The 27,800-nt window shown below is 42.3% G+C and overlaps 1 protein-coding gene across 2 annotated transcripts in view; it reads right to left on the bottom strand.

The window, feature by feature from the left end:
- Positions 1–27,800, bottom strand: part of RTEL1 (regulator of telomere elongation helicase 1) — a 135,917-nt gene that overhangs the window by 21,140 nt on the left and 86,977 nt on the right. For both annotated transcript variants that reach the window (XM_087928839.1, XM_087928840.1), the window contains 7 exons: positions 21,416–21,493; positions 17,346–17,489; positions 15,816–15,931; positions 14,885–15,008; positions 11,593–11,755; positions 7,334–7,482; positions 3,898–3,996 (listed from right to left, as the gene is read on the bottom strand). In XM_087928839.1, the coding sequence (XP_087784965.1) occupies positions 3,898–3,996; positions 7,334–7,482; positions 11,593–11,755; positions 14,885–15,008; positions 15,816–15,931; positions 17,346–17,489; positions 21,416–21,493 (873 nt within the window). The remainder of the gene's footprint in view (positions 1–3,897; positions 3,997–7,333; positions 7,483–11,592; positions 11,756–14,884; positions 15,009–15,815; positions 15,932–17,345; positions 17,490–21,415; positions 21,494–27,800) is intronic.

Below are 27,800 nucleotides of genomic sequence, written 5' to 3'. Positions count from 1 at the left end.
CTTTATTTGGGGTCGCAGGATACCGTTCTCAGGGGGATAGAGAGAGAGAGAGAGAGAGAGAGAGAGAGAGACTTTTGGCTTCATGCAAGGAAAGCAGCAGAAGCCGCAGAAGTCTTTCTTTCTCTCCCCCAAACTCTGCCAGAAACGAGTCTTTGCCAGCCTCTTGGAGCAGGAGGCCTTGCAGGGTCCCAAAGACTCATTTCTGGAGGAGTCTGGGGGAGAGAAAGACTTTTGCTGCTTTCCTTGCGTGCAACCAAAAGCAGAAGAAGAAAGGAGCAGAAAGAAGCAGCCCAGGGGGCCCAGGTCAGGAGCAAGTTTTCCCTCTCCGCCCTTTCCCCCCTCCTCTCACTACCTCGCGTTGTTTGCAATGCAAGCCTTGCATTCCCGCGGGCCATGTGGGCAGTGCAGCCTTGTGTTACCACGCATTAATTGCTTTGGGGATTGCTTTGCGGGTGACGTATCTCTGCGGACCATCAAAATTTTCTCGCGGAACACCAGTGGTCCCCGGCCCATTGATTGGCGACCACTGGTTTAGGCCTCCTGTTTGAACAGAGATTTGGAGTAGAAGATCTTTGAGGTTTCTTCCAACTCTGGGATTCTGTTCTGGGTGGCAAAGAGGGGCATGAATCACTGTACAAGTAGTCCTTGACTTGCAACAGTTCGTTTAGTGACCATTCGCAGTTATAACGGCACCGAGAAAAAGGGGACTTATAATCATTTTTAATATTACCAAATCACTGCAGCATTCCCCTGGTCACAGGATCCAAATTCAGACACTTGACATGACTCAAGTTTATGACAATCCACAATGCATGACACATCCTGGAGTCACATGATGACTTATGGTGACTTTCCGACAAGCCAAATCAACGGGGAGGTCACCACCATGTGATTCACTTGAACAAGTGTGGCAAGAAAGCTCATAAAATTGGGCAAAATGCAATTAACTACAGCTGTCAAGGCCAGAACACACAGTTGTAATTCATCAGTTGAACAGAACCTGCTGACACATGCATGGTGCAATCTACGCTATGATTGGTTGCTGTCAATATACAAGGGGAATTTCTCTTTTTTCACCTCTTCCCTGTGTTCCGTATACAGATAGTCCTCGACTTACAACAGTTCATTCGAAGTTACAACGGCACTGAAAAGAGACTCGTGACCATTTTTCAGAGTTACGACCTTTGCAGCCTTCCCCACGATCATGGGATCAAAACCCAGGTGCTTGACAACTGGTTCATATCTACGGGACCATCTCTTGCCGGTCACATCTACCCGACCCATCCGAGTGATGAGGCAGGAAATGCCGTGGGTCCCATCCTCGAGGGAGATACACCTGTCGGGACCCAGAAGAAGGGCCTCCTCCGTGGTGGCTCCCTCTTTCTCTAGAACATCATTCCCCCAGAGATTAGAACGGCGCCCGCTCTCTAATACTCTTCCGGAAGGCGCTGAAGACCTGATTCTGCCAGTTGGTCCTAGGGAACCCAGAGCGGTATGGAGCCCATCAAATGGCTGGTGTGATCTGCTGTCGCCGGGGCGGGGATGGGTGGGCATTGGGGGGTGATTTTTTAAAAGTATTTATTTATTTATTTCAGATTTTTTTCTATTGTACTTTATTAATTTATTTGATTCTTGTTGTTATTTTTTATTCTTTTTTTTTTTTGGTTTTGTTTTGAAATATGGTTTTACATTCTGTAAGCCGCCTCGAGTCACCATGGGCAAATAGGTGCCAGTATAAATTCAATAAATAAATAAATAAATATTGATGGCCGTTGCTGGGTCCCAAGGTCATGTGATCCCATTTTGCAGCCACCTGAACAGCAAAGTCAGTGAGGAAACCAAATTCACTTAACAACCAGATTTACCAACTGCAGTGATTCGCTGTGGCAAGAAAGGTTGCAACATGGGGCAAAACTCACTTACCAAACGCCTCACTTAACCACAGAAATTTTGGGCTCCGGTTGTGATCGTGAGTCAAGGACTAGCTGTATTGCTTAGCTTGCCTCCTGAAGTTCCTGTGCCACCTTGTGTTTTTCACGAGGATGACAAAGACTGCCGTAAACTTGAATGCTAAATATATTTATAAAAACTATAAAAGACTGCAAGCTTGTGTTAGTGTCTCTGCCTTCATCTGGACGGCTGCTGTGCGGTTCCTTAACAACTGTCTCATTTAGCAATATCAATTTTGGATTAAGTTGTGGCCATAAGCCGAGGACTATCTGTAGTCTTTCATCCCAAGAAAGGCCATAACTTGTCCATCAGCCAAACCTGAGCAAAGCACCCTCTGTCCATGCGTTCTATCTGCTGATCTTGCAGGAGCAACAAAGCCAGGAGGATTCAATGCGACCCCCGTCCGAGAACTACACAGGATCATAAAGGATCACCAATGTACAAAACAGAAGCTCCAGCGGTTTTGTCCCTTCCAGACAAAATGCACACATCACAGTGTTGTCTAAACAATTGTCCTTAAACTAGATCAGCCAGACCAACACAGCTACTGACTTATGTCATGTGTTCATCATGTTTATTTGTAGCTTAGCATGAACAGCGGCACAAATCTAACTCATCAGGCCAATGTAGAGGGAGTGATGGCGATGAGGAATTTGTTTCAAAATTCCAACAAAGAATTGTGGTTGCAGCAGAAATTTTTTTTTCTTACTCTTGTAAGCATGTGGAGTATTAAGACATACGCTATAAATAGTATAGGCAGAAACCTAGCAGAGAATATTTAGGGGGAAGCTAGGAAATTGTCATGTTTAAGAGGAAACAAAACTCAGCATACTTGTTTGTACAATCATTGCTTTCTACAGGCAAGGGGAAGTGGATGAAATGAGTACAACAGCTTTGGAATGCAGATCGTTCTTGACTTAACGATCGCAACTGAGCCCTACGTATCTGTGGCTAAGTAAGGCAGTTGTGAGTTTTGCCACAGGACCTTTCTTGCTACAGTTCTTAAGTGAATCATTGCAAGTTGTTAAGTTAGTAACACGGATGTGAAGTGAATCTTACTTCCCCATTCACTTTTCCAAAGGGGAATCAGATGACCATGGAACACTGTCACAAATATGAGCCGTTTGCCAGGCATCTGAATTTTGGGGCATGCGACCAAGAGGATGTTGCAACGGTCCTGAGTGTGAAAAAAAAAAAAAAACACGGTCCTAAGTCACTTTTCTCAATGCCGTTGCAACTTTGAACAGTCACTAAACGAACTGTTGTAAGTTAAGGACCACCTGTAACGAACATTGTGTAATAACCAGGCTCTTACAGAGAGAAGGGACCCTAATAAAGCAAAGGTGTCCAACTCTGGCAACAGTTTCTCCCATTACTCCAAGGCAGTAATTGTCTTGAATCAAACAACGTATTTGTGATTTGGTTTTTATTATTATTATTATTATTTTAATTTTTAAATACTCTGTAGTGTGATTGTGATGTGTTATTTGGGGCACTGTGCTGGAGTAGCTTTCAAATTTCATTGTATTCGTGGAATGCAACGACAATAAAGGTATTCTATTTTAAGACCTATAAAACTCAACCCCTAGAATAAGAGACCTTCAGATTTGACAGCCTTAAGACTTGTTGGACTTCAACTCCCAGAAATTCTTCCTCCAGTCCATGTCAGCTCAGGAATTCTGTGTGTTGAAGTCCACGAGTCTTAAACTTGCCAAGTTTGAAGACTCTTGCCCTAGAATTTCTCCATCCGTGGCTGGCTGGGGGATTCTGGGAGCGGGAGTCCACAGGTCTCAAAAGCTGCCACAGTTGGACACCTCCACTATAAAGGAGATTAAAGGCTGTAGGAGGAAAACACCTGTCCTCCACAACAGTCAAAAGGTCGTGTGAACGGGGTTCACCCGCTTATTGGAAATACATCCTTTTACAGCCAACGCAAATGCCACGTACCCAGCCGCTGACTATCTTGATTTTTTTCCTGCCGCCGCCTTTCTGCTGGTCCATCATTTTTTTTTCATGCTGAAGGGACAGCGTCGACAAGCGCTTTGCCTATGAAAGGAACAAGGTTAATAGCAATCTCTTCTTTTTCTCCAGGGGTGGACGGGTTTGGGGGTACCTGTGGTAGCAAAGGTAGCGTCAGGGCTCCGAGCGGTTACCTCTATTTAAATCATGAGTCTCAAGCCGAACTTCCAAAACTTAAAAGATTTATTAGGAGGAAACATGTCCTGTAGCTGACTCTGAGACACATAATTCACTGTCACCCTTGACCCTGGTTTTCTCCCCGCCCCCTGGGTGTATCGTAATTCCTATTCTCCAATGGGACACCTCCATAGCCCAGAGTCATCGATTATGCTCTCCAATGAGAATTTCACCCGGCAGAAACTTCGGTCACCTAGAAACTATCTTTGAAAACTATTTATGGAATGCAAGCTGCCCACTGCTCCCCCCACACAGTTTCTGTTGGCAAACTCTAAAAAGACCATAGAAATATTTTTATGAGTTGACAGGTAGCCACTCTTTCTAACGTAACTTCAAGGGACCACAAAAACTGACCTTCACGACATCCCACAATAGATGAAGAAATCGTTCAATTGGTGGGAAGACCCTTGAGGTGAAGAACGAAGCATTTATAGCTAAAGATTGGCATTCATTCCTTCACTCATCCATTTATTCATTCATTTTATATCGCTACACAAGTTAGTTGTTTTAGCAAGAGTTTTATCGCACGTTGCAACATTCCTCGCTACACCGATTAAGTGAATCACTGCAGTTTGTTAATAACATGGTTGTTGGAAGTGTTATCTGGCTTCCCCATTGACTTCACTCATCTGAAGGTCGGAAAAGGGGAACCACATGACCCAGGGACACTGCAACCGTCATAAAGACAGGCCCGATGTCTGAATTTTGATCATGTGACCATAGGGATGCAGCCACGGTCCTAAGTGTGAAAAACGGTCCTAAGTCGCTTTTTTTTTTTTTTTAGTGCTGCTGTGTCTTCAGTCACTAAAGAAACTGTTGTAAGTTGAGGACTATTTATTTGCCCCTCATCTTCTTTCAGAGTGACTCTGGGAGGCTTACTGCACGGTATTTATAGTGTTTTATTCTTATTTTTATTCGTATTGTTGAATTGTTTTAATCTTTTTAACGCTGTAAGCCGCCCAGAGTCACCTTATGATTGAGATGGGTGGAAAATAAATGTAATAAATAAAAAGATAAAAAGCCCAAGTAGTGGAGATGATTTAAAACAGAAACCCACGATTTGAGCAAGTGGGATTTCCCCCCTGAGAAATATGCTGACATTCGAGGGCCAAAAACAGTCAAATCACTTTAAAAAAAAACAAAAAACACAAAACATCTGAGCAAATACAGAAATTACAAGAAAGAAATCCAACTCAGAAAGGAAAAAAAAAAAGAGAGAGGAAAAAAAACATCTTAGCAGAACGTGAAACAGAGAATTAAACATTTCTCAGCTAAGCTGTACGATTAGCAGCAGAGTCAAGAAAAGGTATTTGGGTGATTTTTTTTTAAACTTCTGCAAATGTTTTAATCCTTAATCAATTTGCGAATCAGAATTTTTATAAGTTCAAGGGAAAGCAATTTGCTGCTTTTAAACTCTAACATTAAACCCCAATGTTGCCTAGGGGGTTCAGGATGCCTTACATATTAACAGATAACAGATCATCAGAGTTGGAAGGGATCTTATAGGTCATCTATTCCAACCCCCTCCCTACACCATTTCTGACAGAGGGAAGTCCAATCTCAAGTGATAGCTCTCCCACAACTTCCGAGGGCGAACTGTTCATTTAGAAAGCTATTGCTGATACCAAAATACGGCTAGTCCTCAACTTACAACAGTTCATTTACCATTCAAAGTTACAATGGCACTGAAAAATGTGACTTATGACATTTTTCTCACTTAAGACCCTTGCAGCATCCCCATGGCCGCATGATTAACAACTGACTCACGTTTATGACCGCTGCAGTGTCTTGGGGTCATGTGATCACCTTTTGTGACCGTCCTGACAAGCAACCGTGGGGGAAAGCAGATTCCCTTAACAACCGTGCTGGCTAACTTAACAACCGTAGTCATTCACTTAATAACTGCAGCAAGAAAGGTCATAAAATGGGGTAAAATTCACTTAACTTCTATCATTTAGCAACAGAAAATTTGGGCTCAATTATGGTCAAGGACTACCTGTATAGAAGATTTTTTTTTTTTAAGTATTTGATTTATTTATTTAGTGCAGCTTTTAGGTCTTTCCAAAGCACAAATATCTAAAGGCAGTTTATAATGAAATAATTATTCCACCAAACCTCATACATCAATTTCAATACTTTTAAAGGAGAGAAATGCTGATGATGTCTGCCTTCCTTAATAGGTCAACTTCAGACAACCAAATAAGCCCATGAAAGCAGTGCTAGTCGGGGATTGTGGAAATTCAAGAGTAATGTACTGTATCTGTAGAGAACTATTTATGAAAGCTGACTTAAGAGTTACTGGGAAAATCACAATATTTCTATGTGCCATTTTTTTTTGCCACTCAAAGCACAGGAGTTCAAGTAGGAGTCAGAAGCAGACGAATGACTAGGCGAAATCTATCTTTTAATTTCTCCACTACGCAGCAAGTGACATTCCCAAACAATAGCCGGAGCCAATCTTGAAAATCAGCAGGGCAGACTTAGAAATGAATAATTAACTTAACAACTTAGTTAATCCAGATCTCTATCTATCATCCCTTCCTCCATCCATCTGTATCAATCGGTATGTATGTATGTATGTATGTATGTATGTATGTGTACGTACATGTCCGTCTGTCTGCCTCTCTATCTATCTATCTGTCTGTCTGTCTGTCTGTCTATCTATCTATCTATCTATCTATCTATCTATCTATCTATCTATCTATCTATCGATCGATCGATCTATCTATCTATCTATCTATCTATCTATCTATCTATCTATCTATCTATCTATCTATCTATCTATCTATCTATCTATCTATCTATCTATCTATCTTTCTTTATCTATTTATCTATCTATCTGTCTGTCTGTCTTACTGTCGCCCTAATTTTAAGATACTGTCTATCTACCTATCACCTACCTATCTCTGTATGTCTGCTTGTCTGCCTGCCTAATTTTTAAAAGCCACTATCTATCTACCTATCACCTACCCATCTAGCCAACTCTTATATATGTATCTAATGTTTCAAAGGTATGCTGGGCATCTTTTGAAAGAGCCTTTATTTAAAGCCCAAATATCGTTGTGAGACAAGTAATGGAAAATTAAACACAGGAGAAAGCTTATGTTTACGTCGCTGCCACCCACATCAAAGGAATCCTACAATAAAGGGGACCCAAATGAGCCCCGACAGTCCAGTCCATGCATACCGATTCTTCTCCCGGCAAGCGTTTCTCCTCGTATGCTTCATTACAACTTTTATCGCTGTGCTCCAGGGCACCCAAGAGGCCTCCAGGCTGCCTTCTGGAAGAGGATGGGCCCTGCCCATAGGCCACACACAGTCCGGCTTCTCCGTTATCTGAGAAAAGAAACAAAAGCCTGAAGAAAAAAATGCATTTCGAAGAACTTTGTTTCTTTCTTTCTAAGGCAGGGATCTTCAAACTTGGCAGCTTTAAGACTTGTGGACTTCAACTCCCAGAACTCTTCCTCCAGTCATGCTAGCTCAGGAATTCTCAGGAATTTGAAGTCCACAAGTCTTAAACTTGCCAAGTTTGCAGACTCTTGCCCTATTCTTTCTTTCTTTTCTCTTTCTTTCTTTCTTTCTTTCTTTCTTTCTTTCTTTCTTTCTTTCTTTCTTTCTTTCTTTCTTTCTTTCTTTCTTCCTTCCTTCCTTCCTTCCTTCCTTCCTTCCTTCCTTCCTTTCATCCCTCCAACCATCATTCTGTCTAACCTCCCTCCCTCCCTCCTTCCCCCTCAAACTTCCTTTTTCTTTTTTCTTTCTTTCTTTTCTTTCTTTCTTTCTTTCTTCCTCTTTCTTCCTTTTCCTTCCTTTCATCCCTCAACCATCTTTCTGTTCTCCTCCTCTCTTCCCCCTTTCTTTTTCTTTCTTTCTTTCTTTCTTTCTTTCTTTCTTCTTTCTTCTTTCTTTTCTTTCTTTTCTTTCTTTCTTTCTTTCCTTCCTTCCTTCCTTCCTTCCTTCCTTCCTTCCTTCCTTCCTTCCTTCTATCTATCTATCTATCTATCTATCTATCTATCTATCTATCTATCTATCTATCTATCTATCTATCTACTAGCTAGCTATCTCTCTCACTCTCTCTTTATCTATTCCAGGGGTCTTCAAACTTGGTAGCTTTAAGACTTGTGGACTTCAACTCCCAGAATTCCTCCTCCAGGAAAGACATACAAACTTGGTTCTGTGGCTGGGATGGCTCCCCCAAATACCTGTCTAGAGGCCAATTCAAAGGAGGATGAACCAGTCCCAGGCACTTCAGGAGGGGACTTGGTTAATGGCTCTAAGCAGCCATCTGAGAGTAATTTGGCTGAAGCACAAGTGCAGCCCATCAGCGATGATGAGAATAGAATAGAATAACAGAGTTGGAAGGGACCTTGGAGGTCTTCTAGTCCAACCCCCTGCTCAGGCAGGAAATCCTATACAGGGCTTTTCAAACTTGACAGCTTTAAGACTTGTGGACTTCAACTTCAACTCCCAGAATTCCTCCTCCAGTCATGTTAGCTCAAGAATTCTGGGAGTTGAAGACTGCCAAGTTTGAAGACCTTTGGGCTAAGGAATAGGAAGAGAAAGGCAAGCACTTGTCCAGTACAGGTAGTCCTCGACTTACAACACTTCGTTTAGTGACCGTTCAAAGTTACATCGCTGAAAAAAGTGACATTTGCAACCATTATAGCGTCCCTGTGGTCAGGTGATCAAAATCCAGATGTTAGGCAACTGACTTGTACTTATGATGGTTGCGGTACCCCGGGGTCCTGTCATCACTGCTGCATGTAGGTAGTCCTTGACTAATAGCCATTCGTTTACTGACCGTTCCAAGTTATAACGGCACTGGAAAAAGTGACTTATGACTGTTTCTCACACTTACGACCGTTGCAGCATCCCCATGGCCATGTCATCAGAATTCAGATGCTTGGCAACTGGCTCCTATTTATGACGATCACAACAGTTTTCCCCCTTTTGTGACCTTCTGACAAGCAGTGTCCATGGGGAAGCCAGATTCACTTAACAACCATACTACTTGCTTAACATCTGCAGTGATTCACTTAAGAACCGTGGCCAGAAAGGTCGTAAGACGGGGGCAAAACTGCCTTAACAAAGGTCTCACTTAACAACATAAATTTGGGGCTCAACGGTGGTTGTAAGTCGAGGACTACCTGCGTGTTAAGATATTTAATTTAGTACCTGGAACATTATATTAATATATTAATGGGGCCAGGCCACAAAATTGTGGTTTGATTGATTGGAGAGGGTGGGCCCCCGCATGAGGCAAACTACGTTATGATTGGTTGCTGGGCGAGAAGGGGGAGTTTCTGCTTTTTCCCGCCTTTTTCTTCTGTGTATGCGTGTGTGTGTGCACGCGCATGCACTCTGTATGCTCTTCTCTGATTTTCCTCATGATGTACTGATGTGCCCGACTATCTTGTGCACTATAAATATCTGTAGATGCTAAATATATTTAATTTAAAAGTGCACGTTCGCGTCAGCGCCTCAGAGTTCATTTGGACCACCGGCTTCGCAATGCCCTGACAGAATGCATTTGAAGAACTTTAGAATTAAGACTTTTTCCATGATATGACTAAGCAGTTCCAAAGAAATCTATTTTTGTTCGCCTCAACAGCAGACAAAATGTGCTGGAGTTGGATGGCTGGTCATAGCCCTTTGTTGCATTTTGCTCTGCTGATGGTTTGCTTCTTACACTTTTAAAACTCTCGTGAGTCTCAAAAAGTTACCACAGTGAACCACAAAGTCACTAAGTCGTCTTCGGGCCCCAAAGAAAAAACCAAATAAGGAAAGAAAAAAAAAAGAACAACAATTATCTGTTGCCTTAGACAAATGGCAGAAGAATGACCTTTTATAGCCCATTGCTGAGCTGGGTCCAAACAAGCAGTAAGCATCCCTTGAAAGCAGCAGAGACACAACTGCGAAGGGTCCTGGGTGCTACTCTGAGCTTGGATGCTCTCCTGCAGACGTTTCATTACCCAACTAGATAACATCATCAGTGCTAGCAGGGAGTGGGGTTTGCAGGGAGAGAGGGGGGAGAAGAGGAGGATGACTGTGAGATCCCCGGTGCTCTCTGAGCTTGGTTGCTTCGTTGTAGACGTTTCATTACCCAACTAGATAACATCATCAGTGCTAGAAGGGAACGAGATTTGAACTGATGATACTACCCAGCTGGGTGATGAAACGCCTGCAAGAAAACAGCCAAGCTCAGAGAGCACCAAGGACCCCCTCATTTCAACCCTAAACTCATTTACTGGTAACACAAATATGAGGTATGCAACTGGAATGATTTGGTGTACACCATGTACAATTTGCACAAAGCCACACTATAAATTAATGAGCTTAAAACCAGGAATGTTTTATCAGTTCCAGGATGTCTCAGAATACGGATGACTAAATTTTCCGTGAATAAAAAAGGAAAATGAAACAGCCAGATCAAGCCAACAAACAGTTACCTTGAAATTGTGCCTCATGCAGCATCATCGTTATAGTGGACATTACATAAGGACAGAAAGTCAACGCTTGCAAGTCAGCATCTGTATCACTGTCGCTGCTTGCAACATTTATTTATTTAATTCGATTTTTATCTTGCCTTGATTACTTTTGTAAGTAACTCAAGGCAGTGAACTTACCTAATACTCTTTCCCCACCCCCTGTTTTTCACACAACCACCTCTGTCTTGAGGTGGGTTGTGCTGAGGGAGAATGACTGGCTCAAAGTCAGCCAGCCAGCTTTCGTACCTATGGCAGGACTAGAACTCTTGCCTTCCCATCTGGATTCTTGCTCCTGCCCTGCCAAACTAATTACCTCAGTTTGGCTTGACTGGATTTAAAAGTTACCGTTTTTGTTGATCGTGTTTTGGGCTTGATTCCCTGTAGTCAAAGGCTGCTCCTCGGAGAGTTTTTCTCCAGCCAGGACATTGGGGGCAAAGTTGGAGCTAATAAAGGGACTCCTACTGATTATCTAACTGTGTTTGCTTTGTGCCAAGCTCTGGGTCATCATCACACACTTGGGAGCTGAAATGGCGGGGGAAGAGCTGAGGGGGATGGAAATTCAGCCAAAACAACATAGCTGCATGATGAGTCAGCCACATTTCCAACGGCTGCCTGGCTAGAGGGAGGAGAAGCAAAGTCGCCAGGCACCTGGTTCAAATCCCGCTTGGACAATCGGAGATATTGTTTTGGAAAATTGAGAAAATCCTAAGTATAGTTATGTGAAAAGCCGGGAGACTTTCAGTACTGGCTTTCTACTAGTTAGGGCCAAGATGGCGTACTTGAATAAACTTGCTCTTTGAGGAATTGGAATGACTCAGAGTTCGTTTTAGGACGGATGCACTAGTCGGAACCTGACACCTGTATAAGAACAGTGCTCGCCAAACGAACGCTTGCAAGTTGAGAATTACCGGTACCGTACACGTTTCCTATTCTCACGTGTTAAGGAAAAGAGCGTACTGACCCATCCGCTTCCTTTTCAGACTAGGAACGTGGTCTTCCAAGACGTTGGCTTTTGTCCCGGTAGGGAACAGCTTGCACGGAACAAGAGATGGAGATGAGGAATCATTTTCTTCGTCAATGACAGTAGAAGAAAGATGACGAGGAGGAGTTGGAGGACCTGGCATCTGTAGAGAAATGAGAAACTTCAGATTACAGACAGACCATTTATAAATAACCAATACAGGTAGCCCTCGACTTACAAATGTCCATTTAGTCACCGTTCGAAGTTACAACGGCACTGAAAAAAAGTGACCTGTGACCGCTTTCCACTCTTACGACAGTTGCCGCATTGTGATGGTCATGTGATCAAAATTCAGCCGCTTGGCAATTGGTTCATATTTATGATGGTCGCGGGGTCCAGCAGTCATGCGACCCCCCTTTTGCGGCCTTCTGACACGCAAGGTCAATGGGGAAACCAGAAACTGGAAAACCGTGGGACTAACTTTAACAGCAGCTCTGGTTCACTGAAGAGCTGGGGCCAAAAAAGGTCATAAAATGGGGTAAAACTCACCTGACAAACATTTCACTTAACAACAGAAATGTTGGGCTCAATGATGTAAGTCAAGGACTGCCTGTAGTCACAATTTTGGGTGGGGGGAAGGTGTAGTAACAGGTGAGAGCAAAGCGAAAAGAATGATGTTATACCACATATATTAGCTAAGGGAGAATTTTCTGTCCTCTGAATTCAGAGGCGTTGCTGTAATTACTGGCAATGGGTCAGAAGGCTTGAGAAACTATAAAACAGCTCTAAAAAGGGGGCAATCCAGAAATCTACATTCTGCATATTCTAATACAGAAGATGCCACCGCTGTATAGTTTCTTGCCTCCGGTTTCTTATTTTTGTACCTAAAGCTCTTAACATTTCTGATTTTTTTAATGGGAAGCTCGAGTTGCTTTGCAGAGTGAGATGGGTAGCATATAAATGTGATAAACAAACCAATATAATAAATGAACATTTTGACATATTCTGACTTTTTTTTTTTTATAAACAAAAGTCTTTCTGGCATTGAGATAGTACCTAGTTTGGGTAATGCCTGCAAGAAAACAACCAAGTTCAGAGAGCATCAAGGTCCCCATAGTCATTCTTTACTTCTCCGCAAACCCTATTCCCTTCTAGCATTGATGATGTTGCTTAGTTTGGTAACGAAATGTCTGCAAGAAAATAGCCCAGCTCGGACAGTACCAAGCATCCCTCAGAAATCTTTCTGTTATCAAATACTGTATTATTTAGTACAGCTGTTCAAGGCCATTTAGTGATCAATATGATACAGGGATGCTCCTCTTTCAAATGTGACAGCCTTCTACTGTCACTTCTCTTAATGTCTGATTGAAAACTTCACTCAGGCCTTCCTGCTATGCATATTAGAAAATGAACGTTTTATTTATTTTATGTAGTTATGACGTTTACATGCCAAGCATCTCATCAATAAGGAGACTCTGGGAAGCTTACAAAACGGTAACATGCTTGTTTCAATTGACTGCTTTCGCATATTATTTTAATACATCAGTTATTATCTATTCTAAAAAATTCCCTAGAAAACTGCTTTGAGATGCTTTGGCGTTAGAATTGGTATGTATGCATGCATACTACATATCTGCAGTAAATATGGATTTCTCCACATAATGACCTGGTATCTAGCCATTTAGTTACATAGTTACAGAAGAGTTGGAAGGGAACTTGGAGGTCTTCTAGACCAACCCCTTGCTCAAGCAGGAGACCCTATACCACTTCAGACAAAAGGCTGTCCAGTTTTTTTCTTAAAAACCTCCAGTGATGGGGTAAATTGTTCCACTGATTAACTGTTCAGGAAATTCCTCCTTAGTTCTAAGTTGCTTCTCTCCTTGATAAGTTTCCATCCGTTGCTTCTTGTCCTGCCTTCAGGTGCTTTGGAGAAGAGCTTGACTCCTTCTTCTTTGGGGCAGCCCCTCAAATATTAGAAGACTGTTATCCTGTCACCCCTGGTCCTTCTTTTCTCTGGACTGGCTATACCCAATTCCTGTAACTGTTCTTGATATGTTTTAGTCTCCAGGCCTTTAATCGTCCTACTTCCTCTCCCCTGCAATTTTTCCAAAGTCTCAACATCTTTTTTGTAATGTAACGACCAAAACTGGATATAGTATTTCAAGTTGAAATTCAAGAATTTCAACTCTGGAGTCAGGTTAATCTTCCTGGAGCGATCACGGCCATCTTGAATTAAATAAAGGGGTTTTCTTTTCCACCTAATGTTCACCATTGTACTGAGCTTTGTATTCCTGCATTGTTTGTCCAGGCTGGCAGGTATCAACACACTTCAATAGGTTGGGCAGTGATCTCATAAGAAAGCAATGAAGTTGGCCATACTTGCGTCAACAGTGAAATGGGTGAGCGTACAAAACATATAAAACGAACAGGAGGGAATATTCAAACTGTTCTTTAAAAGAAACATCTATTTGCCATCATAAGAAGCCCTGAAGGGGCCGGTGGTGGTGGTGGTGTAGAGTTAGCTGGAGTATTGTAGCCAAAACAAAATTCCTTCCTGTGGGAATCAAGGACATTGGTGCAGGTGTTCAAAAGGTGGAGACTGAGGTCACCTAGCAACTGGACTGTATGCTGATTGGACCACGTGACTGGAGAATCTGGGGGGAAGTGACGAAGTTTGACTTTTAATTGGGTGGAAAACCGATGGTAACTTAGAGCCGGTTTTCCACCAGGAACCTGCCAATTTGATATGTCCCAATAAAATGTTCTTTGAGGAAATTGCCCGAGTTCTTCTTGAATGGGATGTATTACTTGGAACCCTGAGGAGGGGGTGGGGGGGGCGAGGAATAGGAACGACTGCATGGTCCTTGATGCTCTCTGAGCTTGTTTTCTTGCAGACATTTCATTGCCCAAACTAGGTAACATCATCTGCTCTAGCCTCTAGTGGACTAGCACTGATGGCGTTACCTAGTTTGTTAATGAAACGTCTGCAAGAAAACCACCAAGCTCAGAGAGAACCAAGGACCCCTCGTGTCAATCTCGTTCCAAAATCTCCTACGATTCCTCCCCGATACCCTGGAAGGTATCCAAACACTTTTGTGATCAAGTTAATAGATCAATTTCCTAAACTAACAAGGGGTCAAGATTTTTTTTTTTTTTAAAAAAAAGTCTCTGGGTGAATGCTTTACACGTCTGATGTACTCATCAAAACACAACCTCTGATAATTTGGAGACTTTCTTTCGTACATACACACATACACACACCCCTTGACATGTTGCTCTTTTTTATACTTACATGCTGTTGGAGAGTACGGAAGAAGTGAGAAAAGTCCCTGACGGCGTGTCCAAAGTTTTCATAAGTTTTGACGTGAGGGCGGATCCAGGAGGGCAACATGGCTTTTGTCTCAGGCAGAGCGAACCTGTTGAGAATTGAAGACTTGTAGTCAGCCCTGGCAAAAAAAGGATTACAGGTAGTCCTCGACTTATGACCTCAAGTGAGCCCAAGATTTCTGTTGTTAAAGTGAGACCCTTGTTAAGCGAGTTTCGCCCCATTTTGTGACCTTTCTTGTCACCGTGGTTAAGTGAACCATCGCAGTTGTTAAATTAGTAGCCAAAGGTGTTAAGGGAATCAGGCTCCCCCAGGGACTTTGCTTGCCAGAAGTTCGCAAAAGGCGATCGCGTGGAAAAGGGGATGACGCTGCAACCGTCATAAATGTGAGTCAGTGGCCTAGCGTCTAAATTTTGATCACGTGACCACGGGGATGCAGCAATGGTCGTAAGTGTGAAAAACGGTCACAGGTCACTTTTTTCAGTGCTCTTGTAACTTTGAACATCTCTAAACAAACTGTTGAGTTGTGACTCTACCTATGTACAAACGTATCTGATCTCTATATTCGGTAGATGAGAAGAAAGAAGTTAACATTAAGGGTATCAAAGTCTAGAATGGAATGGAATGGAATGGAATGGAATAGAATAGAATAGAATAGAATAGAATAGAATAGAATAGAATAGAATAGAATAGAATAGAATAGAATAGAATAGAATAGAATAGAATTCTTTATTGGCCAAATGTGGTTGGACACACAAGGAATTTGTCTTGGTGCAAATACTCTCAGTGTACATAAAAGAAAAGATACACTCATCAAGAATCATAAAGTACAACACTTAATGATAGTCACAGGGTACAATAAGGGTACAATAACAATTCTACTGGAAGGAAAGGTCACCTGGAGTCGCAGAGGAAAATGGCACCATAATCCTGCCTATGTCGGATAACTCTTCCAATAGCTTGGTTCACGGCACGAGAAGCCTGCTGTGTGTACCAGGTGTTTCCAGACAAATACTAAAAGATGGTGGAAAGAGTACAGCTTTATTTTTTAAAAAGTTTTTTTTATTTTTATATTTCAAGAACATCTCTTTTGGTGAACACCGTGGTTCCAGCTTATTTCATGTTTCTTTTAACCTTATTGCAACTTCTTTATATAATAAAGCTTTATTTTAGAGTGTTGCGTTCTGTTTTTGATTCCCAGTCTTTTTTTTTTTTTTAGAGTAAAAGTCTAAACACAGTTTAAAATTTTCACCTCTGCTCCCTCTTACGAGAACATCCATATCAGTGTCTTAATCTACAGTTGGTCAGAACAGAGGAAAGTTGCAGGCCCATTTCTGGGAAATTATCTAAACCGCTATCCCAAACAAAATCCCAATTAAATCTAGCAATATAAAAGAGCTTACAATCTGTGCATCATTCCTTCTTGACTGCAGACAGATGGCACGGCCAGGATTTACCGGTAGGCTTTGACAATATTTGAAGTGGAAAACAAGAATGCACGTTTCACATGTTACAACAGCAATAGCAACTACCTGGCAGGCAAATCCTTTACAAAATAAAGAAGGTCTGAATGTTTATGAGCTCAGTTTAGAAAGCATTCAGCAACAACAGTGCCTGTAGCCCAAGAATTCTGGATAAAAAACCATTAAAAAAGACTAGAATCCAGGTTGATCAACTAAAAACCAGGCAGGATACTCCTGACAAAGAGGCCACTGCAAGGTCAAAATGGAATGTTTTGGAAGAAAACCTTTCACACATTTGGCACATGATTGGGAATGTCAAACTTTCACACGTTTTGCTCATCTCTATGATCAAAGCAACGTCTTTCTCCATCTTCTTGTTGTGGTTCGCCGGCAGCCGGTGCAGACAGCACCAGAATCGGACAGTGGGGAAGAAGGGGAAGAGTTTGGGGGACTTGGACGAGGGTCCTGCATCTGATGCAGAGATGGGGTCAGGACTATCTGGGAGTGGGGTGCTGATTCTGGAGCCTGTGGACTCTGGCAACAGCAAGGCAGAGGAACAACGGGAGCCTGTTCCCAGTGCGCAGAACTGCTAGATGCAGCTAAGACAAAAGGGGTGACTGGGGAGTAAGGCTGGGAGGTGACTGCCCCTCCCATAAGGTATAAAGGACATACAAAGGTAGAGAAACGTTTGCAGGAAGCAAAGTCGTTCACTCTCTTCGGATTCAACCTTGAAGCTCTGTGTGGACTTGGTACTTCAGTTGGTTTTTTACAGTTAATTTGGCCCTTTAGTTGTTGGCAGCAATTCAAAGGAGAGGAAGGTGAGTGCTTATCTCGAGGGACTGTTTGGGACTCACTGCAGGCTGGGAATGAACATAATTCCCAGTGATGAGATCAAACAAGAGTTGTTTGGATTAAGTGTGTGTTTAATTATAGTCTCAGGAAGCCTTGGTCAGAACACCCCTTACCTTCTTCTTGTTATCTTTCGCCTTCATTTCATCCAAGAACTGCATCTTTAATAGGATCCTGGCGTCCCTGCGAGGAGGGTACGGAAGGCCGGTGATGATGACGCCTCGTCCATTCTTATCGGCAAAGTCCAAACCTTCGCTTGCCTGAAGGCAAACATGAGTTTGATCAACATTGTCCTGCTACAAGGACAAATGTCTGCTGCAGAAAGGGACAACTCGCCAAGGGACAATTCAACAAGTACCAAAAGTTAAATTAATTTCAACAAAACAGTGAACAATAATAATAAAGACAATCCAGAAATACAAGGGTTACGATGATTTCGACAAAAACGTGGTCGCCAATAATAAAAGTGACTGAATATTGATACAGCATTTAATTGTCCTATGGCGATTTGGCCACAGGGAGCTGTCCAAGACCCAAGGGGCTGACACGTATTGTATTAGATATTACCTCGATACCCGTGCTTCGCTACAAAACTATGTGGTCGGGCATAGTTTTGGGGGAGGAAAATAAGGCAAAAAAAATTCTGCCTCTACCTACCAGCATCTATCGGTATTCATCTGGCTAGTGTCCTGTCAGTGTGTGAGAGAGTTGAGGGCTGTTTGGAAATTGAAGCATATTTGCTGTATGAGCAAAAAGGAGACAGCAGGGAGCCTGGGCGTGGCTTAGCTCAGCTGTTCTGTACTAAAGCTGCTTGGTGCTATGAAACTGAAACTCCTCTGTTTGTGTTTTGCATTTGGAGAAGATTTATTTTCAGGTGTGGAGGGGGAGTAGAACTCCTTAGCATCAGAGCATGTGAATAATAATATAGGAAATACTAATGCTCTGGTGGTTATTTTGAAAAATCCTTTCTTAGGGAGCACCTAGAAGCCAAGAGGAACGTGTGCCAAATTTCAAGTTTGTAGGCTTTACGTTTCTGGAGATTTTGTGACGATGCGTGGAATGGTATTTCGCTTTTACATATATATATATATATATATATATATATACACATTCAGATTTTCCTGATGGTGCGGCAGCTTATCCCTAATGGTGCAGTGGTTAAATGCAGTATATGGGCAGGTTAACTCGCCCACAGACTTCAGAGTTTGATTCTGACTGTCTCAAGACTGAATCGGCCTAGCATCCTTCAGAGGTCAGATTGCTGGGGTAATAGGCTGACATTGTAGACCACTCAGAAGGTGCTGTAAAGCATCGTGAAGCAATGTGTAAGTCTACGTGCTATTGTTATTGCTATTATCCTTGCCCACTTTTGAGGATTCACAAGTTTCTGCAGAGGCCAGTGAAAGCCTGCCATCCAAACACAGTCAACAACTGTTTGAGTCTTGAGCCTCCTTTCTTATTGTTTGTTGTTCAGTTGCTAAGTTGTGTCTCTTTGCGACCCCATGGACCTTAAGACTCCAGCCCCCCACCGCCCTGTCCTCTAGTATCTCCCAGAATTTGCCCAAATTTATGTTCCTTGTGTCAAGGATATCATCGAATCATCTCCAAGGAGCCCCCTCTTCTCATTTGGTGGCTAAAGTATTTCAGCTTCTTCCCTTCCAAGTCAGGATTGATGGGTGCTTGTGTATAATTTAACATACAAAACCTTAAAATTATATTAAGACAATAAACACAAGCAGTGATGCATTGTAAAACGGAGTTTGTGTCTTGCTTTTAATGCGCTACAGCGCTGTGATAGGTTACTGTGGAAGGAAAGTGTTTTTGCTGTTACATAACTGAACAACCTTACTTCATTTTCTTCCGACAGGACCCTTAACAGCCTGAATGTTCTCAAAAGTTTGGAAATCTATTTGTCAATTTATTTTCTAAAGACTGGAATTAAACTAAGTGCTACATAAACCAGACATTGCCTCTTTTAACAGGGCACGCTATTGTGTGCAGGATATTTGCAACGCTTTCTCTTTTTTCTAAGTGTTATTCCAACATCAATTCAGTCTTTTAATATTGTTTAAATTATGAATCTGTATTTAAATTATTTAAATACAGTTCACATAAATGAAACGTATTTCATAAGCAATGTGGGGGGGGGGCGGAATAGTCATATTTTGGTTTTCTGACTTTTTGTCTCGGATATTAAACAATAAGACTTTTTAAACATAAAAACCGTTAACATTGGACGCTTCATTTTTATTTTTATTTTGTCGACCGTATGTAGCAGGGATGGGATTCTACTGGTTTGGACCAGTTGAATAGTTTGTCATAGTTGCTTCAAAGTGGCTTTTTTTTCTTCAAAAGGCAACTGGGCTGTTTTTCCTTTATTTGCTTCTCATTCAGGAAGCTTCGTCGGTGGAAAAAACTCTTTTGAGGGTTTTGTTTGTTTGTTTGTTTAAAAAAAAACATTTTTGAGTCAATCAGGATTTGATTAATGGGATCTCCTTGCAGACACTCAAGAGTTTTTTTTCTCCAACACCACAATTCAAAAACAAGCCCTCTTTCAGTCTTTGGGGAATCAGAAAGTGGCTTCCAGTGCATGCGAGAGAGCAATGTCCCTCGACTTTGGCAACTTCTATTCTCAGAAATCTTCAGCCCACATATTGGCTGTAGTTAGGAGGAACTGCAGCGTATCCAAAATAAGCAACGGATGAAGCATCAGGTGGTAATATGTAGTCAATGTTGGCTTTTCTGGTAAAGTTAACTGGAATTGCTAATTATTACTTGGATGGGAGAACGCAGGCTTTAGTTTTGACCAGTGTTTTTCAAACTTGGCAGCCATGGGATGTGTGGAAGACTAGATTACCAGAAGTGCTGGCTGGGAAATTCTGTGAGTTGAAGTCCACCCCTTTTAAAGTTGCCAAGTTTGAAAACATTCCTCTAGAACCTAGTCAGGTTTATACTGACTGTACAGTTTGAATATACTCTGCTCTCATTCTAGAGTTTTAAAATTCTGGATTATTATTATTTTTTAATAAATTTTATTGATTTTACAATTAAAACAAACCAACAACACATACCTAAATGAAAGAGAGAAAAAGAAGAAAGAAGAAAATAGAAAGAGAAAAATAGAAAACAATTAAAAACATTCTCATCTTCAACAGTTTGTAAGATCTCTTTTTTATCCTTATTTTATGCCATATATATATACACACCTAATCCTTACATATATCTGTATATCACTACTATGGATCTATCCTATCCTCTTTTGCCTTTTAGTGTGAAGTCTATCTTTGGTCTATCCATTTGTACCAACAGTTCCAGCTGTTGTAGTATATTGAAGTGTCTTTATTTTTTAATGCCAAAGTTAATTTGTCAATTTCTGCACAACTTGATGGACGTTAAATACTCAGTTAATAAGAGAAAAAGAATATGCCAACAAACTCAAGGAGGAATTAAATTATATCTTAAAGGAAAATGATAACGGAGCAACTACGAAACAAAACATTTGGGATACAATGAAGACAGTAATAAGAGGTATAACAGTCTCTTATAATGCCAAGAGGAATAAGGAAAAATACGCCCAGCAAAACAAAATACAACAAAAAATTAAGGAATTAGAAACTGAATTACAGAGTACCCCAAAGGATTCAAAATTGCAAAATCAGATAACAATAACTAAACATAAATTGAACACAGCACGAGGCTGGCACCAAATTTAATACATAAATGGCTGTGAAAGCCTGACTCACAGACGAACCCAATACACAAGCCTGATGGCAGATGAGATTCTGCCAGAACGTCGCTACAACTTTAAAAGCACAACTATAATGACGTAGGAAAATACCTGAACAGAGCTGAATACCATACATATAAATACCCACGAAAACTTAAGAAAACAAATATATATATATATATATATATATATAATTACATATGTGGATCTTTGGTTATTCGGGTTTTCTCCCGCGTAAGATTGGAAGTATCTAGGCAACGTTTCGATGAAGTCTCATTCATCATCTTCAGGCTTCAGAGCCGAAGACAGAAGCCTGAAGATGATGAATGAGACTTCATAGAAACGTTGCCTAGATACTTCCAATCTTACGCGGGAGAAAAGATCCACATACTAATACCCGTGAGAACCTCAGAAAACAAATAATTACCTATGGTATATATATGTTTGGGCAACACATACCTTTCCCCTGCACACAGCCAAGAAAAGAGCGCCGTTTGATTTTGGGCAGACAACCTTCTCATAATAGGCTTCCATAACCTAGGGAAAAAAAATTAGATTAATTCAAATAGAATGCAACACACGCACTCTCTGGTTTACTGTGTTTATTAATATTCCCTTCACCCCAAACCCAAAACTGTCCCAATTAAGTCTAGCCACAAGCAGACCAATGCTCGTCCACAGAGCAAGGGCCAATGAGTCTACAAGGCACTTGAAAGTTTTCCAATTTTTTTTTTTAAATATAATCCCATCAGGCAAAATTAAATCTGCGATGTCAGAGAATTCATGAGGCGAGAAAAGTCCAGAGCTTCCAAGGGACGATCCAAGTCAAGGCATGAGGTCAGTCCAGAGCAAGGCAGCAATTACAACAACATGCTGTTCCCAGGATCGCCTCCATCTGTCTGCTGTGCGAAACACCCTGCTTCTAATGCAGCCCTTCCAGAGGGGGTGAGGCTGCCTCCTCGTGAGTAATCTGGCAGACCTTCTGTGCTCCTGCCTTTCCTCTGCCCTACGTGTTCTTCAATCCGGTGCTACAGGCAGTTCCTCTCCCTCATCACCGACCAGCTACAGAGGCTTGCTTTTCCCCCTGCCCCTCAAAGCCTCGGGGCTGCCCTGCTGCAGCCGAGCTTCAGCCAAATCCCTCAGACAGCTGCTGCTTGGAGCTGTGGAGAAACCCCCCCCCTCCAGATGTGCCTGGATCTGGTTCGTCTTCCTCCGAGCTGACATCTGGAGAGAGAACTAAGGAAGCGTCTGGTGGGGTCATCACATTTGAAAGTCTGCTAAGGCAGGTAGATAAGGAGGTGCCCCTTTAATGGGAAGCTAACAGTGACCCAATGCACTTTTGGCACATATAGCTAGGCTGGCCACATGACCACGGAAATGTCTCCAGACCATGTTGGCTCTCTCAGCTGAGAAATATTCGCTTTACTTATACAATATTTTGTAGCTCAGGGTTGAGCTGTGGGATCCTTGATGCTTTTTGAACTTGGTGGTTTTCTCGCAACCGAATTAGGTAGCATCATCAGTACAAGGGAGGAGGAGGAAGACGTAGTGGTGTGACCTTTGGTGCTCTCTGAACTTGACTGTTTTCTTTAGATGTTTCATTACCCAGCTAGGTGATATCATCACTGCTCTGTTTATATACTAGTGGCTTGCCTTCTCAGTGTTGGTGGGAATGTTTTTGTCTCGATGGTTCCTTGATTAGGCTTTTTGTTTATTGCTTGATTGTCTGAGCTGGTAGTTCCCTGATTGTCCCACTAACATTGACAGGGCAAATCACTTGTGTGTCAATAGAGAAACCCACTCCCTTTTAGCACTGACCGGGCAGAGGACAGGGTCGAAGGCATCATCAGCTTGGAGTTTCTACGCCCCCCTAAGTCCAACACACACAAACCGAAGTCAGTTGACTCTTATCTGATGCCAATTCACCTTGACCATTACTGTAGTAGCTCAGATTCTCATTTATAGGTAACATGAAATAGACTTGTAGTACTTTTGAACGCTATTCTGGTTCCTGATGTCTTGCGCTTGACACTGACGATGTTAGCTAGTTTCGCAATGAAACATCTGCAAGAAAACAACCAAGCTTCAGAGCACCAAGGACTCCAGAGTTGTCGTCCTCCTCTCCACAAACCCTTCTATTTTTGATGATGTTGCCTAGTTGGGTCATGAAACATCTGCAAGAAAACAACCAAGCTACAAGAACACCAAGGACCCCTTTATTTCAACCCTGAGCTCGAAAGCCCTCCTCCTCCTCCTCCTCCTCTCCACAAACCCTTCTCCCTTCTAGCACTGATGATGACCCCTAGTTGGGTCTTTTCTTACATCTTGCAAGAACACAACCAAGCTCAGAGAGCACCAGGGACCCCACACACCGTCCTTTCTTGGGACATCTAGTTAGTCTCACTGGAACATCATGAACTGGCTAAAGAGTTCTGCACTTTTCTCAGAGGGAATCCAGAGGAAGGAACGCATTTGATTTCAAAATGCTCTTGGAAGCATTTAAGAAATAACATTAACTCTGAAATGGGCTCCGTTCAAAAGAGAGTAATAAAAAGTGTTCGATTGTACCAGCAATTAGAAGTCCTCTCTGTAACTTTCTGTGCTGGAAAAAAAACTGGAAAGCAACCAGGAATGAATTTTTACATGAAAAACCTAGGCACTCACTTCAAGTGCAGATAGTCCTTGACATACAATTGAGTTAGTCAAAGTTGCAATCGCACTGAAAACAGGGACTTATGACTTGGGTTTTCGTTTTCATTTACAACATTGCAGCGTCAAATTTCGGGTGACTGGCCTGTGTTTATGACAGTTGGGGTGTCCCCTCGTGATGTGATCACCATTGGTAACCTTCCCAGCTGACTTCCAATCAGCGAAGTCAACGAGGCAAAGCCAGATTCACATATGATCACCTGATTTCTTAAGAACTGCAGTGATTCGCTTAACCCCTGTGGCAAAGGAGGTCATGAAATGGAGCGTAACTCATTTAACAACTGCCTTCCTTAATCATGGAAATTTGGGGCTCAGTTGTGGTCACAGCTTGAGAACTACCTGCAATTTATTTAATTTATTAAGCAAATTTATATGTCAACCGTCCTGTTGGCATATGCAGCAAAGGAAACTCCTGGGACATTACTTAACCGAGAGCATAACTTTACTGACAGATCCATACAGGGTAAGAAGAAGCCAAGCGAGCTCTGAGGTTTTTGTGCAAAAAAAACCCTCAGCTAGTTCATTTCCCCTTTCCCTCGTTGGGGCCATCCATTGTCCACTGTCCACCAATCCAACACGTTCTTTTTATTTCGGGTAAACAGTCTGCGCCTTCGGAAGATTCCCATCGCACGGCCTTGAAGTGCCAGGATCTTTTCAGGCTGCCAGCGGCTCATATAGATAAAGAATCTTCTTCCTAGCTCCCAATATATTCCAAGCGTTCTCCTCCCCCACTCCCTTCGTTTCTGTTGTCAAGTTGCGAGTAGAGGTGCATTACGTGTCAGTCTAAACAGCTGCTTGGAGCACTCGGTGACTCCTGGTGGCTTACAAAGATAAAAACCCAAGGACAAAACTCAATGAACCTACACACACACAGGGGGGGGGGGAGAGGGACAGAGACAGACAGACAGATCAGCCACGTGATAGGCTCCATATAACTCTGGGATCCCTAGGCCTAGTGAGAGAACCAGGTCTTCAGGGCCTTGTGAAATGTGAGGGCCAATCTTATCTCTTTAAGGATCGTATTCCACAAGGAGCGAGCCAACACGGAAAAAGCCCTTTTTCTAGGTTCCACAAGATGGGCCTCTTTAAGAGAGGGAGCTTGTAACATTCCCCGCCTCCCTGCTATGGTGGATTGAGTAGAGGTGGCTGGGAAAAAGAGGGTCCTTTAAATCAGTGGCCCCGAACCTTTTTCGTGCCACAGCCCAGTACCGGCATCACAAAATGATCCGCGGCCTGGTACCGGCATCAGCACACATGACAAGGCAAGGCGAGCCGAGCGACCGGCCGGCCAGCCATCCCCCGCTTCTCCCTGCCACCTTCAACTCCTCCTTTGTACCTTTGTCAATGGGCTTCGGGACGGCTTCGGGACAGTCGCTCGGCTCGCCTTGCCTTGGGTGCTGAAAGAATCCTCACGCCTTAATTTTGTTCGAAGCCCCCCCCCCTCGATGAAACTAAGGCGCGAGGATTCTTTCAGCACCCAAACGCCGCTTTCCAACCGGAAAAGCTCACCCGGAAGCACTTTCTCATCAAAACAAGATGGCAGCGCCCAGCAAACCGGCGGCCCAGTAGGAAATGTTCCACGGACCAGTACCGATCCGTGGCCCGGTGGTTGGGGACCCCTGCTTTAAATAACCTAGCTGCAAACCATGCAGGATTTCAAGGCCACGACCAGCACCTTGAATGGGAAGCAAATCAGCGGCCAATGCAGGTTCTGCAAGAGGCAACAAATGCACAAATCTATCTATGTGCACAAAAACATTCAAACCACGCTATTCTGAACCAACGGAAGCTTCTGGATACTTTTCAAGGGTGGCCTCATGTAGAGTGCATAATAAAAGCCAAGTCTTGAACTGAACCTATATATCAAGCCGTGTCCTTCCCACTTGCAAGTAATCAAGGTTGGAAAACAGCACGAGTTCTCACCCTTCACGAAACAAACCCTCCAATTATTTAAAAAATTATCGAATCTATTTGCAATTAATGCTGCAATAATATGTTAATCAGTATTCAGCTAGAGGGGATAGTATGTGTATAATGTCTTTTTGTGTGATGCCTCTTTTTAAGGCTTTGTTTTGTGTTAGTGGTAGTTTTTTTCTTGTCCTTTTGGAAAAATTTTCTTTTGAGCTCTGTAGTTTAACTTTGTTTTGAATAAAAATAAAAATATATAATAATGAACATTGGATAACACTGCTTTAAAGTAAGAGTCCTTGTGTTCATGATAACTGATCACCTGTTAGCACTGCGCTCTTCCAGATGCTGTAAGAAATTCCAAACTGCTGAACAAAGGAAAACAGAAAACTCCCTCCTGCTACTCACACAGGAAGGTCAAAAAACAGAAAGAACACACAATTCTTTTCCTGGTCCCAAGGTCGATTGTCTCACTGAGTAAAAATAGCTTTTTTTTTCTGACTTAGTATTTACTAATCCTGTTTTTCCCCCCCAAAATAAAAATATATAATAATGAACATTGGATAACACTGCTTTAAAGTAAGAGTCCTTGTGCAGTGACCAAGTCCCAAAGCAAGTAGCCAGCCCCAAAACTAGCTAGGTTAGGCAGCCAACATGAGCTATATGTTGACTGCCTAACCTAGTTACCCCATTAACCCACTGAGCGCATTTGCAAAAGTCACCGAGTCACCTACCACCAAGCAGGCTGGTTTTTTGTATAATATAAATAAAAACTAAAGGTTTAACAATCTCAAACTTAGCATGTTAGCCCAACAGATCTGGCAAGATTTTACCTGACCTTCTAAATTAAGAAGTAGGGAACCATGGGCCTTTTATGATCTGTGGACTTCAACCCCCCCATTCCTGGCTGGCTCAGGAGTTGAAGTCCACAAGTCATAAAAGGCCCGTAGTTCCCTACCCCTGTTCTAAATAAATGAATAAGATTATCTATGGAATCATTTTTCCTTCCTTCCTTCCTTCCTTCCTTCCTTCCTTCCTTCCTTCCTTCCTTCCTTCCTTCCTTCCTTCCTATCTATCTATCTATCTATCTATCTATCTATCTATCTATCTATCTATCTATCTATCTATCTATCTATCCTCTCTCACTCTCTCTTTATCTATTCCAGGGGTCTTCAAACTTGATAGCTTTAAGACTTGTGGACTTCAACTCCCAGAATTCCTCCTCCAGGAAAGACATGCAAACATGGCTCTGTGGCTGGGATGGCTCCCCCAATTGCCTCTCCAGAGGCCAATTCAAAGGAGGATGAACCAGTCCCAGGCACTTCAGGAGGGGACTTACTCAATGGCTCCAAGTAGCCAACTGAGAGTAATTTGGCCGAAGCACAAGTGCAGCCCATCAGTGATGATGAGAATAGAATAGAATAACAGAGTTGGAAGGGACCCCTCAGGCAGGAAATCCTATACCAGGGCTCTTCAAACTTGGCAAGTTTAAGACTTGTGGACTTCAACTCTCAGAACTCTTCCTCCAGTCATGTTAGCTCAGGAATTCTGGGAGTTGAAGTCCACATGTCTTAAACTTGCCAAGTTTGAAGACCAATGTTAGGAATATGAGTCACCTAACAGCTTGGACAATATATAAACCAGGATAGACATTTTAATACTGTCTCTTTAAGAGAATCCTAAAAGTGTAATTGGGTGTGGTTTCTCAAACGTTCATAAGATGGAGCCAGAAACCTGGGCTGTTTAGTTCCTGTTCTGGTGTTTCTGGAGTCTTAGACTTAGTCTCAGAAGAGAGTGTGAGTCAGTCTCTGTTTCCTTCTGTTGGAGAGTATTGCCGTTCCTCATAATTGACTGATATTCTTGGATTTGATGTAAGTCTGAAAACTGAACTGTTTTTGATACTGGACTTTGTTATTGGATTATCCCTGGACTGAAAACTGACTGATCTTACCTGTGAATGACTTTGGACTGTTTGTTCTGAACTTTGTTTAAACCGTTTCTGGAAATAAAAACCTACATTTACTGTACAGTGTATCTGTGTGCTGTGTGTGTATTATTCAAACACTTCTCTCAAATACGTCTCCCTGTATGCGCTCATTCTCCTAGCGGGGAATTACCTCAACAACCATAGCCCGATACCATGTCAAACAAATAGTTGTCCAATATTTTCTTACAAACTTTCGGTGTTGGAGCATTCCCAACTTCTGGAGGAAGGTCATTCCACTGA

Source organism: Pseudonaja textilis, chromosome 3, assembly GCF_049901715.1.
Source record: "Pseudonaja textilis isolate UNSWEBS1 chromosome 3, rPseTex1.2, whole genome shotgun sequence".
Taxonomy (NCBI): domain Eukaryota; kingdom Metazoa; phylum Chordata; class Lepidosauria; order Squamata; family Elapidae; genus Pseudonaja; species Pseudonaja textilis.
Note: the sequence above shows the minus strand (reverse complement) of the source record. Positions and strands in the feature narration are given on the sequence as shown.